At 35.1% G+C, this 19,797-nt stretch overlaps 1 protein-coding gene across 7 annotated transcripts in view; it reads right to left on the minus strand.

Annotated features, from left to right (window-relative positions):
* The window catches only part of ARID2 (AT-rich interaction domain 2), a 221,847-nt gene that overhangs the window by 46,037 nt on the left and 156,013 nt on the right, over positions 1-19,797 (minus strand). For all 7 annotated transcript variants that reach the window (XM_072654253.1, XM_072654251.1, XM_072654255.1 and 4 more), the window contains 5 exons: positions 5,103-5,169; positions 4,767-5,017; positions 4,294-4,390; positions 4,002-4,211; positions 2,239-2,406 (listed from right to left, as the gene is read on the minus strand). In XM_072654253.1, coding sequence (XP_072510354.1) covers positions 2,239-2,406; positions 4,002-4,211; positions 4,294-4,390; positions 4,767-5,017; positions 5,103-5,169 — 793 coding nt within the window. The remainder of the gene's footprint in view (positions 1-2,238; positions 2,407-4,001; positions 4,212-4,293; positions 4,391-4,766; positions 5,018-5,102; positions 5,170-19,797) is intronic.

A 19,797-nucleotide genomic window follows, 5' to 3' on the forward strand; every position in this document is an offset into this window, starting at 1 on the left:
CTTGTGAAAAGTAAGAACTTCCATTCTCCTGTCACTGTTTTTTAATGATCTAACCTTTACATTTAGGTCACATACCCCTTTAGAGATTACTGGGCTATAGTTTTAATGGTATAGAGTTTTAATTCTGGTAAACCCTATTCTGACAGATTGCTTTCTAGTTTTCCCATCAGTTCTTACTGAAAAGAGACAACTTCCCCTAGTAGTTGATGTTCTAAAGGCTTAATCAAACACAGATGAGTTCATTTGCTTTTGCTTATTAGCCTTCGACTAATTTAGAACCCTTAATCTGAAGTAAAATTTTATCCCTTCAGGTAAAAAAATTTTAAATAATTTTTTAAAATGCCTACTGTCAGTAGTTATCAATTAACAAAAGGTTAACTGTCTTTATCCATTAACTATTAAAAATTTTTTTTAAGATTGAGTCTCTCTATCTCACCTAGGTTGTAAGTGCAATGGTCACTCACAGACCCAATTCCAATACTGATGAACACAGAAGCTTTACCCCACTCCATTTTTCTGACCTGGGTGAGTTTGTCCCTCCTTAAGCAACCTGGTTTTCCTGTCTTCTATATAGAGCCTCACCACACTGGTGAGGGACTTCTAGATAACTCAATCAGAATTAGCCTTACTATAGCTCAGTACTCCCAAACTTAGGAGATCTGCCAGCCTCAGATCTGCCAGCCTCCTTGCTAAGGAACTGAGACTTCAAGTTCTAGGGACATCATGTACTGCTTCATTTTTAAAGAAAGATAAAATATTGTTTTAAGATAAATGTTATTCTTAATTTAATATTAATAACAACTTAATGAGACAGGTATGATTGATCTGAATAATAACCAAGCATTTCATAAATGAGAACATCAAACACAAATATCACTTGAAACAATTTTTAACAAAAATTTTTCTGTTATACTCTACTTATAAACCGAATATTTAGGGACATTATTTCAAATCATTACTTTTTTTGCTTTAAAATTTTGAAAATATTATTTCTAAATTAATTAGATTTTTAATAAAATTTGTTGGTAAATACTTTTGTAATTCTCCTGAAAAAAGTTAACTCTTTTAGAAAATATGTTAATATAAAAGATATGAATGTAAACCTCAAATGAAGATAGCTAAAATCATATTTGCATTTTTCTTTCATGTGGGATTTATAACTTGAAGTTTCTGGCTATGTGTTTCATAATCAGGGATTGATTATTAATACTTCTCTTATAACAGGGGATAGTTCCCAAAACATTTATAATTGAAAAGAAAAAAGATGACAACATAAGTTATTTTACAGAGAAAATCCAACAATTAACTAACTACTTTTGTATCACATATTAGTGGGTACATTCAATGATTGATTTTTAGATGAATAAGATACTATTTTCAATCACATGCTTATTTTTGATCAGTCTTTGTGGAGTCTCCACATCAACTGAACACTAACAGGGGTAGTAGCAAACAGCATAAATACGCTGCTTGTGTGCTGGTCCATTACAATTTTCCTTTACAGAACCCCTAGAGAAATTTCATGAAATGTGAAAAGTTGCAGAGAATACCTTCTGAAAAATGCTGTATTATATGGTAACTTAAGACTTCAAAAAGTTAGAAATTTTAAGGTATAATTAAGTCCATTTTATCAATTTTTCTAGGATAAAATTCTACACATAAGCCCCAGTGGCATTTTAGCATTTTAGCCTAGGACAAACTATTTTTTGTCTCATATTATTTTCCCACAAAAACTCTTTGTACATTGCTAATCATGAAATGTATTTTAAATTAATAATAAAAGTTTAGAAAAAGTATTAAGAATTGTGCTTTGCAGTCTAACTTCCTAAAACATAGCTATGTCTACAGTGAGGGAGATCTATTTATTTAAATGTGACATTATTCATTCTGCTGCTAAAGTTCTACTTGGACGCCTCATCATGATATGTCTTCAAAAGCTGTGCCAACAGAATACAAGCTCTGGAAGATCTGGAAGATTAAATTATAATGGTTTTAAAGAATCTAATGAAGGACTGTAATTGTCATCTGAAAGCTAGGCTGTATAGAGAGTTATATCGCTGGATGGTTGGTCAGCAAGTGATAATTTTTTTTAAACAGATAGCAAATCACCAAGATAATAAGGCATACAGGTGTTATGACTTACGTGGGGAAAGAAATAATAATATTAATAAAAATCACATGTTCTTGAAATACTGAAGTAAACCATATAAAAAAGCAATTTTTATCTAAAATACTAACCTGGGACCGTGGCTACATGGTTCTGTGTTTGAACATGTTCTACTGACTGTGGCCTGATTTCTGACAAAACCTGGTGGTTAGAGCTTTGATGCTCAACAAGTTTTACTGCAGTTAGTGCTTCAGATCCAAACATCTGGATGTCCATGGAAACTAGACACACTAACATATCTGAAACATTAAAATTAAAACAATGACTACTTTCAGTTTTATAAAACATTTATAATGTATTTTAATTTTCAAAAACACACAAAGACTGTACAGTTTCAGTTTTAAGTACTAAAGTTTAAAAAGGATTTCCTTACAAGTAACAGAGTGGCTTCCCCACAGCCACAGTGGTTATTAAATATAGGAGTAATGACTACAAGTCATGCCTTCTAACTCCAAATCCAGCACAGTTTCTATTATACTGTGTTGCTTCCTAGATTACAGAATCACTCAATGAATACGTATTTAAGTACCTATTATATGCCAGCAGCTGGAAAAATAAGTAAAAAGAATGGAGCAATCACTACTCAGAAACAGTTTATGTTCAAATGGGGGTAGGTTGGGATTGGAATGTTCATGTATATATGTGTGTGTGTATATATATATATGTATATATCTATACATATACACACACACACGCATACACACACACTCACACACACATATATACACATAAAATTAGAGGTAATAAATATATAGATACATATATATACATGTATGTATCTATATATTTACACAGAAAGTCATTAAATACAAAGTCCTTTGGGAAGAGGGCACTAGCATTAAGGAAATCAGGAAAAATTTCAAGCAGGAGACAGCATCTGAACTGCATCTTAAAGGAAGAAAGGGACTCTGTGAGGTGGAGGTAACAAGAATGGGGACAGCTATTTCAAAGGTAAGGAGACAGAAAAATTTGTGAATCACATTTAAGAATAATAACCATTCCCCTTCCAAATAGGGATAAAAGCAGGATTGTCAATATTCTTAAGTTATCAAAAAATTTCATAGCAATTATTTCCTAATATATTTTCTCCCACTTTCCCCATCAGGCACACACCCACCTCTCATAACAAAGAAAAATAAGTCAAATGGATCAGAGAAACAACTGAATGTAAGTGGCTTCCTTAATTTCACAATTCTACTGGTAGGAATATTGTTTCATTTACATTACTATAATTGTGCATATATTTCTTCATTGGCTCTGCGTACTTCACTCTGTATCAGTTCAGAAAACTTTCTATGTTCCTCAATGTATCAGTCATAATATCATTTTTTAAAATATAATAGTGACTTATTATTATAATCGTATACCAGTTTTTTTCAGTCATTTTCCATTTAATTTTTCCCCTATGACCATAGTTTTGCTATAAATATTTTGATATGTATGGATCCTGTCTTTTTATCTTTGACCTCTCTGGGGTATATGAATATAATAGTGGGATTGCTGGAACATGTTTATCAGTTTCAAATCCATGTCCAGTAACCAAAAAAAAAAACCAAAAAACCGGTAAAGTTATTTTGCTGCCAGTTCCCTAACTTTCTGGAAGATGAAACCTGTGCACCAGCCTATAACACCCATTTCTGTACATTTCACAAATTCAGCATGTATTCAGGTCATAATAAGAGCAATGGAAATAGGTCTTTAAGAAGATTAATATACCTCCTCCTCACCTAAAAATTAAACCCAAAGTAGAATGACTTTCCTGATATTTTTCCCAAGACAAATATTCTTAGGCCAAAAGAAGAAAGCAGTTTGTGTGTTCCTGGTTCAATCTTACCTATGCTCTTCTCCACTTTTGCAATTTTTGTGCAAGCAACATCTCCCATTTCTGTGAGCATATATAGCACCTCAAGAGTTGAAATTACAAGTAATACATCAGGCAAAGTGAGATGACAAATGATCTCTTTGTAAGATTCCTGATCCACATATTCACAGATTAAAACACCATTATCTTCTGCTTTGCAAAGATTTCCCAAAATTTCCATGCCTGAAAAATACATATGTATTAGTAATATAAAAGTAAATTTCTGATTTTAAAAAATTGGTGAGGTATGTAAATAGATACTTACCTCTCATTTTTAAAAATCTATCTCTTGACATTAAGCATTTTGTAACAGTATGAAACATTAGATGAGTAGTTTTGAAATCAACAGGATCCAAAAGAAGCTGGAAAAAAAAGCAAAAAATCTCCAATAAATTATATATTCCTTCTGCCATGTTTTATCTAAAGCCTATTATTCAGAATAAAGGCCAAAAAATACCTAAGATTCCTTAAATCATGGTAATGAAATATACAATTGTTAGAATGGAAATGCCATTTACAAAAACTCCATATACTTAAATACCCTTAGTTTAGCTTCTTTCCTTCTGTAAAATACCAAGAGCAAAATTTTTAATTCCCTTTTCCTCCAGCCTTTCCTTCATGAATTTTAAGCACAGAATATTAATGCACTTATTTTAAATCACATACTGATAGTAAAAAGTCCAGAGCCAACAATGTTATAAAGAAAGAATGCTTTTCCTTCATTTAGATAGTCCATACCTCTGCTGCAATATTTCCTAATGTGTCAAGTCCCAATTGTCTTAAAGAAATAAAATGACTATGAGCAGAAAGTAATAGGAAACGAAGACAAGTACGATTAGCTGCCAAAAGTTTAACATTGCCCTCCTCGAAGGAAAGATTTCGCAAAATCACTGCTATCTGAAGTACTCGCTGTCCTTCAATATCATTAATGCCCAGCTTGCGAGGTGGATGAAATAAAGATTCCCAAATCCATTCTCCAGATGTATTTTCTGTGACAGAAAAATATTAATTTTAGATGTATATTTTCTACTAATTACAGAAAAATATTTAATTATTTGACACTTGCTAACTTACCATGAGATTTGTTTCTGTCAGAAATGAGATCTCGTACTTCATTGTCATCCACAATATCTTTCCAAAACTGAAAAGAGATTTTAAAATGAATTATTTTTAACTTCTTTCACGTCATTATTTTTTTTATCAATGATACAACTATTGTCTTGCTGAAGAGCACTCAGAAATGTATTTGATCTGATTGTAAGGATCACAAATAATGCTTATTTGTACTAGAATGCTTTGTTTTCTATTGCTGAAAGGGATGTAATAATTTTTCTAAAGCATAATCTTGGTACCTTAAACATACCATCTCAAAGAATTTAGGAATCATGTTGGATGACTATTCATTAGACATCACCATTATTGACAAATAGGTAAGACTAGATTAAGAATTACAAAGCAAATGACTCTTCTAGTCTGACATTTTGCAATTCTACAGAATGAATGAAAAATCTGTTTTTGATAAAAATAAAAATAAAAATATACCTATATTCCATAAAGTTCACAAAAATAATTACTTTCAAAAATCAATTTATAATTTTTTAAATGTCTATATGCTTTTCAAATCAACCAATTTAATAGTTACATGTAATCACTTTCTCAAGGAAGAAAATAATTTTTAGATGTGTAAATACTATTTTGTATAGTATTAGAATATAGTATTTTTAGTACTATTATTGGAATATAGTACTTTTAGTATAAAGAACAGTAAATTATCAGTTATAGCAACACTTCCTGGTATTTAAAATATCTTCTCCATTGGTAAATACATAAATAATATAAAATATGAAGTATGTAAATGAATATTATCTGATGTACTAAAAACCAGATCTCTATTAAACAAAACTATTAAACAAAAATATGATTATTGGTATGAATAATAAGGCATTCTAAAAAACTTTTAATAAATTGAATTATATTCAAAAGAAACAAACAGTACAGATAAATTGCAGAGAAGTAGTATCTTACAAGACATATTCATGTAAGGAAATCCAGGAACAAGAGTGGGAATCACTACAGAAAACATCTGGTTAATGATTAATGGAGTAAGAAACACAGTACTAATGGCAGTAGAGTGTATCACAGAACACTTGGTCAGAAATAGGAAATAGATGAATGTTCAGGAAACTGATCAGAGTTATTGACTACACAAAGCCATGATACTGGAAAACATGGAGCTCCAAAAATCAGGACATCAACTGCAAATCTCTCGCCACCAAAAGCAAAAGAGCTAATGATTATGTGTCTTGACTTCAATCATAATTCTATCCTACAAAAAGTATCGGAAATACTTAGGGCAAAATTATATCCTGGATATGATATTTATCAGTAAAAAAGAAATAGTTGCAATGTTTGGTTTTTTTTTTAAAATAAAAAGGAATCCTGGGAGAAAGTGACGATCTTGCCTGGAATTTATGATGGGGAGAGAAAAAGTAGAAAGAGTATATTGTGTACCATAAAGGTTTAAAAGGCACATTTCAAAGGATTCATAAAAAAGACAGGTAAGTATTCTTTAACTCAAAAGACTAAAATTCCATACCCTTTTTAAAAGTCATTGAAACTTTTGATAGTCGGAGACAGTCCATAAACCCCAGGTCAGAATGATATTTTAAAATGCATAAAGTATGGGATGAAACCACGGTGGCAGAGTAGAAGGATGGACCTGCTCCATCTCTACCCTCATAGCCCATAAAATACCTGTAAAAAATGACTCTAAACAAATTCTAGAGCAGCAAAAGCCACAAAACAAGAGTGAAAGAGATTTCTACACCAAGACAGCCTAGAAGGTGGACAGGAAAGGTCTATCATATGGAGCCCAGAGCAGAGTGCAGCCCAGCGGACAGGAGCAAACTTCAGGGAACAGAATCACCAGTAGCAGCTGCAGTTCCCAGATTAGTCAACCCACAAATGCCAAAGACAGCTTCAAAGGTCAGTGAGAAAACAGGGTCCAGCCATAGCCCCAGCAGAAGTCACTATAGCAGCATGCCCTTTAGGAGCCCTCAGTCTAAAGAACCTTGGGGAATCAAGAGGCTGATCAGGATCTCAGCCCTGAGTAGTGGTCCTGGGGTGAGGAGGACGGCTGGCATGGTAGAGCTGGAGGCAGTTGTGGAGAGGGAACTCTACTGGCAGATCCTGGGCAGAAAAGCTTGTAGTTGTTCCCAGAACAGAGTGCAGGCCAGGAAAAGGAGTAACTCCTCTCCTTTGACTATGCCACCCTGGAGGAATTGAGAACTTACAGGTTCCTAGAGTATACCCTCCATTTGACAAAGGACTCAAAAGTCAAGTAACTGGCTGGGAAAATGCCCAAAAAAAGGAAAAAAAAAATAAGACTATAGAAGATTACCTTCTCAGTGAACAGGGTATTTTCTTCCATCCTTTCAGATGAGGAAGAACAATGCTTACCATCAGAGGAAGACATAAAAGTCAAGGCTTCTACATCTAAAACCTCCAAAATAAATATACAATGGTCTCAGGCCAGGGAAGAGATCAAAAAAGAATTTTGAACATCAAGTCAGAGAAGTGGAAGAAAAACTGGGAAGAGAAATGAGAGCAATGCAAGAAAATCATGAAAAGCAAGTCAACAGATTCCTAAAGGAGACCCAAAAAAATGGTGAAGAAAATAACACTTTAAAAAAAATAGACAAACTCAAATGGCAAAAGAGATTCAAAAAGCAAGTGAGGAGAATGCTTTAAAAAGCAGAATTAGCCAAATAGAAAAGGAGGTTCAAAAGTTCACTGAACAAAATAGTTCTCTAAAAATTAGAATAGAGCAGATGGAAGCTAATAACCTTATGAGAAACCAAGAAATTACAAAACAAAACCAACAGAATGAAAAATTGAAGACAATGTGAAATATTTCATTGGAAAAACAACTGACCTGAAAAATAGATCCAGGAGAGACAATTTAAGAATTATGGGGCTACTTGAAAGCCATGATAAAAAAGAGCCTAGATATCATCTTTCATGAAATTATGAAGGAAAACTGACCTAATATTCTAGAACCAGAAGGTAAAATAAATATTGAAAGAATCCACCAATCACCTCCTGAAAGAGATCTGAAAAGAAAAACTCCTAGGAATATTGTAGCCAAATTCCAGAGTTCCCAGGTAAAGGAGAAAATATTGCAAGCAGCCAGAAAGAAACAATTCAAGTATTGTGGAAATACAATCAGAATAACACAAGATCTAACATTAAGGGACAAAAGAGCTTGGAATATGATATTCCAGAAGACAAAGAAACTAGGATTAAAACCAAGAATCACCTACACAGCAAAACTGAGTATAATACTTCAGGGAGAAAAATAGTCATTCAATGAAATAGAGGACTTTCAAGCATTCTTGATGAAAAGACCAGAACTGAATAGAAATTATGACTTTTAAACGCAAGAATCAAGAGAAGAATGAAAAGGTAAACTGGAAAGAGAAATCATAAGGGACTTACAAAAGTTGAACTGTTTACATTCCTACATGGAAAGACAATATTTGTAACTCCTGAAACTTTTTTCAGTAACTAGTTAGAGAGAGAGAGAGAGAGAGAGAGAGAGAGAGAGAGAGAGAGAGAGCAACAGAGAGAGCACACAGGGTGAATTGAATAGGAAGGGATGATATCTAAAAAATTAAAATTAAGGGGTGAGAGAGGCATCTATTGGGAGGAGAAAGGGAGAAATGGAATGGGACAAATTATTTCTCATAAAAGAGGGAAGAAAAAGCTTTTTCCATGGAGGGGAAAAAGGGGGAGGTGAGAGGGAAAAAGTCAAGCTTACTCACATCACATTTGGTATGAAAATCTATCTTACACTATAGGAAAGTGTGTGTGTGTGTGTGTGTGTGTGTGTGTGTGTGTGTGTGTGTTCCTCCTTCACTGCCAAAGAAGACCATGCCATCAGAGAAATGGGTGACATGGCTTGCACTTGACTTTGTTTTGAGTGAGGAGGGCTGTGCAGGTCACCAGCCTCACTTCTCCAGAGCCATATGAATTCAGTGAATAGATATTCATCAAGATGACTGGAGATGACCCATGATGAGGCAAGTGGAGTTAAGTAACTTGCCCAAGGTCACACAGCTAGTGAGTGTCAAGTGTCTGAGGTGAGACTTGAACTCAGGTCCTCCTGACTTCTGTACTGGGACTCTATCCACTGCACCACCTAGTTGCCCCACTACAGGAAAGTAGAGGAGAAGGGGATAAGTGGGATGTGGGTGGGAGGAAGGGAGAAGGATGATAAAAGGGAGGGCAAATGGGAGGAGGGAGTAATTAGAAGTAAACACTTTTGGGAAGGGACAAGGTCAAAAGAGAGAGTAGAATAAATGGATGGGCAGGATAGGATGGAGGGAAATAAAAGTTTCACAACATGACTATTATTGAAGTCTTTTGCATAACTACACATGTACAGCCTATATTGAATTGCTTGCCTTCACAGTGGGGAATGAGTGGGGAGGGAGGAAGGGAGAGAAATTGGAACTCAAAGTTTTAGGAACAAATGTTGAGAACTGTTTATGCATGCAACTCGGAAATAAGAAATACAGGTAATGGGGTACAGAAATTTATCTTGCCCTACAAGAAAAGAGAGAAGATGGGGATAAGGGAAAGGAGGTTTGTAATAGAAGAGAAGGCAGATTGGGGGAAGGGGTAATCAGAATGCAAGGTGTCTTGAGGTGGGGGGAGCAGAGAGATGGGGAGAAAATTTGGAACTCAAAATCTTATGAAAATGAATATTGAAAACTAAAAATAAATAGACTAAAAAAAATAAACCACTTATTTCCAGTAGAATAAGCTTCTTAAGGGCAAGGGTTTTTTTGTTTTATCTTTGTATACCTAAATCTTAGTTCATAGTAGGTACTTAATAAATGCTTCTTAAAAGTTAAGTGTTTTGCAAAGCATAAAGCACTATAAAGATGTTAGCTATTATTATTATGCATCTATCACATCCTATTTTTAAAATTTCACTATTAGTATGCACACCTCATCTCCTCTACTAGATACTGAATACTTTAAAAGCAGGGATCCAACTGTATTTAAATTTGTATTTCTATCAAAGCTTAGCTTTGCGCATTGTAAAAATTTAATAAATGTTTGCTTGAATGATTGCCTTTAAGAAAAAAATCTTGTTTTTATTCTATTAAGTCAGCAGTGCAAAAGATCCTGGAATAATGTCCGTTCAATCACTACTACCTAGGTAAAAAAACAACCATATTCCCTTTAATCAAAATATTGTTTCCAATAAGAACTCTATTTTTTTCTATTCCTCCTGGGTAAGAGAGGCAGAATCTCCACTGCCACTTCTGCTATTACCACTCAATCTTTTTTTTTAATATTCATTTAATCCATTTATCCCAATACTTCTCATTCTTGTTGATAATGTAAAATACAAACCCAAGTTCCTCCATAAACTTCATTCTTTGGTTCATGGTTTTTACTTCACTGATTTCTTTCCATTTTCCTCAGTAATTTAAATATTCCATTTTCTGATTCATCACACAAGCCCAGTCTTAGAGTTATCTGAACATCTTAACTCTAATAACTTTCCATTAGTTTCATATTTCAGCCACTCCAAAGTGTAAGCATACCTTGTTTGGCCATCCACTGAAGGCCATCGGGATGGCCTCATTGATATGGGATCACACCACAACTCAGTAATACCTTCAACTGGAGCATCTCTCATCCTTCTCAGTCCAGATGACCCTGATTTAAGTGCTTCCATAAATGTTTCATAATGGGGACTAGAAATATTGGGCTTCTTGCTCTTCATTTAGTGACATTTTGTAGGTACCAATGGAACACGGCTGTCTTTGTATTATTTATGCCTTGCTTTCAATACATAATCTCCTCCTGAACTCTTTCTGGTCATACATACTCTTTGGGCAAATCTTTGATGATAATATCAGCCTATTCACACCACTATACACCTCTTCATTGGCACTTGAGTGACTGGAGCTAAAAAGATGAACCTTGGTTCAGTGAGAAGCTAGGAATGGTTATAAAAGCACTAAGAAATTTCCCAAATGCAACTGGTCCTACTTGCTTCCTCCTCCTATTCAGTTCTGGGCACAGTTCATTCATTGTTCATTTGCGTAGTTTGCCAAGGCATACATGTACTTGTAAACCAACTCTGTAAGCATATAATTACTATTCAACTGCATATCATGGCCTGGATAATAGTCATTCTTCATTCACTTACGTTTTCCTGTGCATATAATTAAATCTAACATCAGATTGCATAATGCTGAACTCAACTCATCTCCAAAGGCATAAATTCAGAGGACCTTTACCACAAGTCCATTACTTCCTATCTCAGTTACTTCCCTTGAAACTACTAAAGCTATTCTTTGTCCTCACTGTAACTCCAAACCAACTATATTCTTGGGGACTTCTACTAATTAAATCCTTAAATCTAAGTCATCTCTATCATCTGCTATCTCTGATTTTCTTTTTAGCCTTTCAAGTGTTACTAGAAAAATTCATAAAACTTTACTGGAACACTATAAATTCATGTGATTTATATTCAACTAAACCTCACTGCTCTTCAGTAATATTTGTATTCTTCACTTGTTGATTCCTTAGTACACTTCTCCAAAGCCATTGTCCCACATCTTTTCTATATACCTCCAGTAACCAATTCTGATGACTTCATTTCACAGTTGAAGATGGAGGCCATCTGCACATAGACTTAGTATGTCTCCTTTTCTAGTTTTTTTCTCTTTCCCTTCTTTTTCAAGGAAAGGGATGTCTCCCATCCTTCCTAGACTCTCCAACTTTCTTTACTCTTAATCCCATTCCTTTCTACCTCTTGCAAGCAGTATTGTCAGTTATATCTTCTCTAACACTTACATATACAATCTTTTTCTTCCTTTTGACCCCTTCCCCTCTCCCTATAATGCAAACTGAAATCTTCTATTTTGAAAAAATTTAACAAACCTTCTATCGGACCCTGCTAACAATCCTAAAATTATTTTTTTCAGTCCTTTCTAATTCTCCCCAAATTAAGTAAATCATCCCTTGAATTTATCCTTTGGAGCTACTATGCCATTTTTCCTTCTTTTCCTACGAAATTCATTGAAAAATGAGTGTACATTCTTCATTTTCTTACCATCCAATCAATAAGTACTTATTAACTACCTATATTATGGCAGACATTGTATTAAATTCTGGGATCACACATAATAAATGAAACAATTTTCGATAACATGGAAATTAAATTCTATGGAGACATGGACTTATATTTGTATGCATAGAAAATATAAAAAAGATAAATGCAAATCTGTTAAATTCAACTTGGTTTCAGAGGATGGGCACTAATGTAACAAAAATAGCAAGTATTTTGGTAGTGTCTACTATATACCATGCACTGTGCTAAGCACTTAACTGTCTTCAGCTTGATACATTCCTGGAAGGGAGGTGCTCTTATCCCCATTTTATAGTTGAGAAAGCTGAGGCAAAAAGAGGTTAAATGACCTGTCCAAGGTCATAAAACTAATAAGTGTCTGAGACCAGACTCAAACTCACATGTTCCTGACTCCAGACTCAGTACTCTATCCGCTACTCCATCTAGAGGCACACTAGCAATTAAGGAGATCACTTAAGCTGGATCTTGAAGGATGACAGGAATTCTCTGAGGCAGAGAAAGGAGGGAATACACTCCAGAAATGATGGACAGACATGGGAGACAGGAAATTGAGCATCATGTGTGAGAAACAAAGAGAAGGCCAGTTTGGCTAGACTGTAGAGTGCAAGAGGGGAAGTAATTACATAATTGTCAAATCCAAATTCAACAAAAAATTTTAAATTAGTTTCCCTTCCTTGTCTCTTCCTTTGTCAATCTATCTCCTACACAAGGACCAAAGCAATATTCCTACAGCACTGGTGTCACCATATGCCTCCCCTGAATATAAAGCACCAGCACTTCTGGGATCAAAATCAAATTTTCTGTCTGTCATTTAAAGTCCTTTGCAATCTAGTACCAGCCTACGTTTTTAGGCTTATTAAATATTGTACCTCTTTATACATTCAAATATTCTCAGATTACTTGGTCTCTTTGTCAAGTATTTTGTCTAACCAAACTGGTCTATTATCTGTTCTTCATAAAGGATGTTTCTTTTCCTTTCTACATTCTTTGTATATATAGATTGCCCCCAATGTTTTGAATGAACTCCTTCTTTACATCAGCCTCTTAGAAATCTCCCTTCAAAGCATAGTTCAAGGGTCAAGGCCACCACCTATATGAAGCCTTTCCTGCCTGATCACCTCAAGTACTAGTACTTCCTTTCTTGCAACTTATTCCAATAAATTTGAAATATTTCCTATTAATTTGTATGCATACACGTTGCTTTCCTAGGTAGAACATAAGCTTCTTGAAAGCAATGCCAAAAACACAGTAGACACTAAAAAATGCTTAGTTTATTGATAATAACAAATATAGAAATTGTATTTTAGATGCAATATAAAGGACTGAAACAACAGTCTAATAGTTTAGAGTACCAAATATAAATTAACAACACTGAAATTATATATCCTTACTAAGAATTAGAATTTTTCCTGATATGTGACAGAAACATTAAAATTTTAAAAATGTATATAAACCTAGTACTTTAGATTTTTGTGGGGTGGGGGACAGGATGGTGTTAAGAAGTTACGTACAGAAAAAAAGTTCCCCAAGGGATTTGAGCTTTATTTAAATAAGCTTTCAAGTAAAACACAGTCAGGCCCATTTGTTATCTCTTGCTTTTCAGTACTAATTAATTGTGCCCACCCTGCAGACTGGATGGAGAAAACCTTAGCGTAAAGGTCCCAGGCACTGGCTCACTGTGGGGCCTCTTACTGCTCTCACCCATAAATACAAAGAAGAATGTGGCCTTGGAATCATCTCTCAGGGAACTGATGTATAATATGGCTGGTTCTCATACAAAGGCTTCAAAGTCATCAGTGCTATCATCATGGTTGATAATTATAACCATATGCCATACAGATCATGCATGGCTTGAGGCATTATTAAGGATACTGGTAACATCAAAGCCAGTGTTGTTGCACAGATGATGGGGAATAATCTCTAGGGCTTTATCATAAGCACCGATAAACAGCTGCTACTTGCTTGGATGGTCCTACAGTAGTACCACAGGTAGGTAGAAAACACCACTTTGCTCTCACTGTTCCCAGACATCAGAGTCATTCTTGACAGTCTTCTGAAAATGACAACAACATCATAAAGGTCTATTTCTGTCTCCCACATGAACACCTTAGCTCCATCTTGCAGGACAATCATATTTTTGTCTGTAAGCAGCCAGTGAAGAAATTATACATCTCACCAATGATCTATGTCTTTTTGAAGAGTTGGTGGCTGCCCAGAACATGTGGGATTAGAGCATTGACAGTGATCTGAATGGAGCCTCCAAAGCCATTACTGCCCTCTGAACTACACTTGGTCAGCACAGAACTTAATCTAAGCAGCAAAATACTAAGTAGGTTATGTTCCCAGTGGGAATTTTAGACAAGATGACTTAATCTTCTGTAACCTGTGGCTTAGAAATCCTTCACTGTACAGATTCAGACTTCTGAATTATCTTTTTCAGCTTTCAGTTCTACTTCAACATTTAGCAAGGCAATCATGGGAGAGGTATATTTTTTGGCTAAATTTTGAACCAAGCAAAATACAGTTTCTTGAATGAAACTCTTGATATACATTAGAACTCCCTAAGAGCACTATTCTGCAATTTCTTGCTAACAGTCATCTTGAGCTGCAGCAGGTCATTTAGCATCATGACAGCATCCAGTACCATGGTAGCAAAGCCAGCTTTCTATTGGGAAATCAGTTTGGAGTTTAGGGCCATCATGGAACACTTCTCAAGCAGCTGCCTCTATTTCTCTTTATGATCATTCTTCAGTAAAAAGAAATCTCCTTCAACTTGTTAACTGCCAGTGTGGAAAGTAAGTATTCCTCCATACAGGCTTTTACATGCTTCAAGAATTCTCCTGTCAACAAGGTATTCAAAGCTGCCTCATCACCAACTCTGGTGTCCTGTGACTTAGTGATATACACTAAGGTCTATTCTGTGGGATGGACAATATCAGATAATTTCAGTATGTTTGTTTATCACTGGAAATTGTTGCTTTGCCTCTAATGTCAACAATAAGCTAGTCCCCTTTTCAGAGGTCTGGGCTGATGTGAATAGACTTGAAGACTGTTGATACCGCTTACAAGACAAGGGACTCTTTCAGAATTGTCTGTATCTTGCTTCATAAGAATAAATGTGTGGGCATGTTCTTGAACATCAGATTGGAAGCATTTTCAGTAGCCTACTCATCACCTCAATCTGGAAACTTCTAGATAGCCAGTCACAGCCTAGCACCATTGCTACAGAGCCATTGAGAGGACTGGGAAATGGCGGCAAGGCTCTACCTTTATTTTTGACAATTAGTTTGAAAAGAAGCAAAGCAAATTAATATTATAAACGTGTTTATTTCTGAAAACAACATAATTTAACCAATTTTAATTTTGAAAGCTTTCATCTTAAAAATACCATAAGGCACTACTTTTCAAACAGGCAACTCTAAGCCTTACACATTTAGCACGAGAATTGAAAAGAGCACTAGGCAGAGTAAGAAGTCACTTAACTTTTGTATCTCGACTCCTTCACTTGTAAAATGGGGATAAAATTAGTATTATATTAGTATTTGTTCTAATTACTATTTCATTAGTAAAATGGGGATAACATTAGTATTATGAGAAAAAAGCCTTCTGCATACTGTAAAGTACTATATGAATTTAAACTTACATAAAGAAATGGGCTCAGATAGGTTAATTATGATCAGAATCCAAGCCTCCCAATTCCCAGTCCAATATTATTTCATTACAACACTCCGTGTAGCCTTCATTTCTTTGTTATCATAGGAACCATTAACAATTCTTATTTTAATAAGAATGCAATAGTCAGAAAATCTGAAGAATTTTTGCTGTTTGATAGCAAACTCCGCATCCTCATCTCAAACTTCTTTAAAAACTAACTTACCATGAGGGAAAATGAAAATCACATTTAAATGAACACACTACCTGAGTACATCAGGACACTATCTTTCAATGATATGTTTGAAACGATGACTAAGACTGGCAATTACTAAATGAACAGATGAAAAAATATCATACTACAAAAATGGGCACACAAACTTCTGAAGATGATGAACAAAACGAATTTAAGTGCCATTAGTAAAAAATGTCTTGAAGTAAAAGCTATGGTATTTAAAGGATAAGAATGAAGTTCAAAAGGTATTAATTAAAATAAAACATTTATGGTATTTGCATTAGAGTCTTCTGAAGAGAGGAATAGTGATATAGTAGATATAGAGGCCCAGTATCAGACCTGTTATCAGATCCTGCCTCCCTGAAATACTGATTACGTTCCCCTGAACAAGTCATTACTCTGTTAATACCCCCAGACAATTCTGTAAGCCTCTACAGAAGAACTGACATCTCTATTAGTATAAAGAGTTTCTTCCCAGAGAGTTCCCTACACAGATGAAATTGCAGCTCTATTTTTCTCTGAAGTTGCTGAAATTTTGAATTGTATGGTAAAATAGTAGTAGCTTAATATCTGCTGAATAGCTAAATAATACCTCTCTTAACAAAGAGGTTGCTTCCTGCTAACACAATGCACTGTCAAAAACTTTGTAACTAAACATGGAAACAAGGAGACAAAATAATGCATTCTATAGGACATGGATTCTCTACCTGCAATAGTTTTGAGATCTACTGCCTTTAACAAACTCTTCTTCACCTAAGAAAGCCTGTAGCTCCCCAGCTTTCTAGATTAAGGAAGAGAACATGCCCACCTCTCTTACGATAAAGAAATGACAGATAGCTACAATCTGGGTAATGCCTACCTTCATCTCAGAAATAGATCCCTACCCTCAGCATTTTATTCAAACCTCCTCTGGAATGGAAGAGAGAATTAAATGTTTTATTTTATACAGCTCAAGTCATAAACGACATAGTAATATAAGAGTAGACAGGTAGTAAATAGTCCTGGCAAAAATATTTCACCCATAATGAATTTTGTTGTTCAGTTATCTCAGTCGTGTCTGACTTTTCATGACCCCATTTTTTTTTTTTTTTGCAAAGATACTGGAGGGATTTGCCATTTCCCTCTCTAGTTCATCTTATAGATGAAGAAACTGAGGTAAACAAGGTTAAGTAATTTAACTAGGGTCACACAACTAGTAAGTATCTGAGACAAATTTAAACTTAGGAAGATGAGTCTTCTTGACTCTAGGCCTGGCACTGTGCCACCTAGCTGCCCAATTTTATCAATAAGAAGACAATAAATCAGTTCTTTAACCACAGATAATCTGTCATGGAAAAAACCATTAAACATACTTTCTTATATAGCTATGTAAAATGGAATAAGATAAGGATAGAGACTGAATCTATGATTTCGTTGTTACTGAGAACTCCAAGGTAAGGACACAAGAGGAGAAGGGGGAGGATTCCTAAAAGGGACTGCAACTGACTTCAGTAAAGGATTGGTGTGCAGGAGGGAAAGGAATAATGTACATAAAAGTATGGAGGCTGGAAAGGGTTTGTAGGGGTATGGCGAGCAGTTAATATGGTTATATGGCAAGTAAAACGAAACAAAATTAGAAAGGCAGGGTGGTCTCAAAGAGTAGAAGATTATGAATGTCTAGCTAAGGAGACTGAATTTTACTCTAAAGCAAAAGGAAATCATTTCAAGGTTTTGAGTGGTGACATGATTATATCCATGTATAAAGAAGATAAATATGAATGAGACTAATCAATTAAATAATATGAAAGACTGATTCTGGAGGAAAAGAACAGTCTTTTTCAATTATTCAGACATAAGGCTGATGGTGGTGGAAAGAGGGAAGATGGAAGTGAGATGATTAGTACATATTACATTGGCAAAAGCAATGTGACTTAAAATATTATACAAGCAGAGAGTGAAGGAGGAGCCAAGTAACACCAAATTTTCAAAGATGTAAGTCTGAATAAACTGGTGAGGACACAGAAGCAGTGAACTCACGAAGGACTTATTTTGGGAGAAAAAATACTAAACTTTACTTTAGAGATGTTGACTTTAGGTGAGGCATGATAACCTACAGGTGGTTTGTGGTATAACTCTGGACCTGGAGGCGGACTAGACTAGAGGTTAAGATGTGAGATTTATTTAATAAAGACATGGGAATAAACAATATTGCCAAGATTTAAAGGGTATAAGAGACAAAAAGAATGACTGTCCTTTTATGAAAAATTACCTCTCCAGTAGGGGAAATTTTTAATAATTCTTTATAAAGAAGTTAACTCCTTGTATTTGGGTGTCCACACCCTATTGTTTAGAAGACTAAAAGGTGGTAATTTTGCTTATGCATGGCATCCTTGATGGTATTATGAAATCAGATTTATCTTGTTAGCTCTCAGGAATAGACTTTGTGACAAGAAATCTTTAACATTTTTGGTATGCTCTTCAGCGGCATGGCATTTCATGTATATGCTAGTTATATTTCCAAACTAATAATCTGAGATAAAGTTTATTTCTTTCTCATCAACACAAATAAAACTCAGATGTTCTTATTATCAAGGTACTCTCTTAATACATTAGAAAGTTCAAACATAGAGAATTAGCTTAGTTTTTCAAACAGCATCTAGAACCTTTGGGGAATGATTCCCTCTAGTCAGATATCCCAAATGTGATAGTTACATATTAGTATTTTATTGGAAATTTTCCTGAAAAGTATCATATACTTTTTATAGTTCTCGGTACCACATTTTAGGAAGCAAGTTAATTAACTGGAATACATCCAAAGAACAGTGATTGGAATGGTGAAGGACCTGCAAAGTATTTCACAGAAAAATTATTTGAAAGAACTGAGGATGTTTAGCCTTAAGAGAAGAAAACTTTGTGGAGACAATAGTTGTGAAATATTTAATGTATTATGATGTGAAAGAGGGACTGGACTTTGTTTTACTTGACCTCCAAGAGTAAAAACTAGAAGTGGCAAGAGGCCAATTTTAATTCCTTATCAAAAATATTTTTTCAACAATTAGCATTGTCCAAAACTAAAGTAGGCTGCTTTAGGACATGTGAAGTTCATTATCATCAAGTAGATGTTATATGATGATCTGTCAGATCTGCTGTAGAATGTATTCTTTTTCTGGTATGGGTTGGATAGGGACCCTCTAAAGTCCCTTCTAACTCTGATATACAAAGAGTTCTCCTTTTATGTGTGGACTGTTCCACAGACCTCTACATAAAGCAATTTTCACATAATGCAAATTTGTCCATGGATGTGGGGAATGGAGTGAGAGATAAAGGGAGTAAAGGGCTGCATGCTAGTGGAGGGAGGGGGCTAGCACCCAGTTCAAGGAGCCAGGGACAGAGAAGTGAGAGGAGGAGGAACATGTGGGTGGTCTTGCTGACACCTAGAAGAAGAACATACAGTGAGTGGGGAAGATACATGGGGGCTGGACACAGACACAAAGAAAGACAGATGTGACACAGAGGCTGGGGATAGAAACACAGTACCCAAGTGTGAATGGACATAAGACAGACAGATAGGAGCCAGAGCAGGACAAATGCCTCCTCCCAAGCCAAGCCCTTGATTCAGGGTCAGCAGCAGTCTCTCCCTAAATCTGTTCTTCTGCTTTCACTTGGAGGGTTTTTTCTTTTGAGTGGGGAGTGGAAGGCACAGAATGTAGAGCAGAAGAATATGAGTG

This window comes from Notamacropus eugenii, chromosome 3 (genome assembly GCF_028372415.1).
Source record: "Notamacropus eugenii isolate mMacEug1 chromosome 3, mMacEug1.pri_v2, whole genome shotgun sequence".
Lineage (NCBI taxonomy): Eukaryota > Metazoa > Chordata > Mammalia > Diprotodontia > Macropodidae > Notamacropus > Notamacropus eugenii.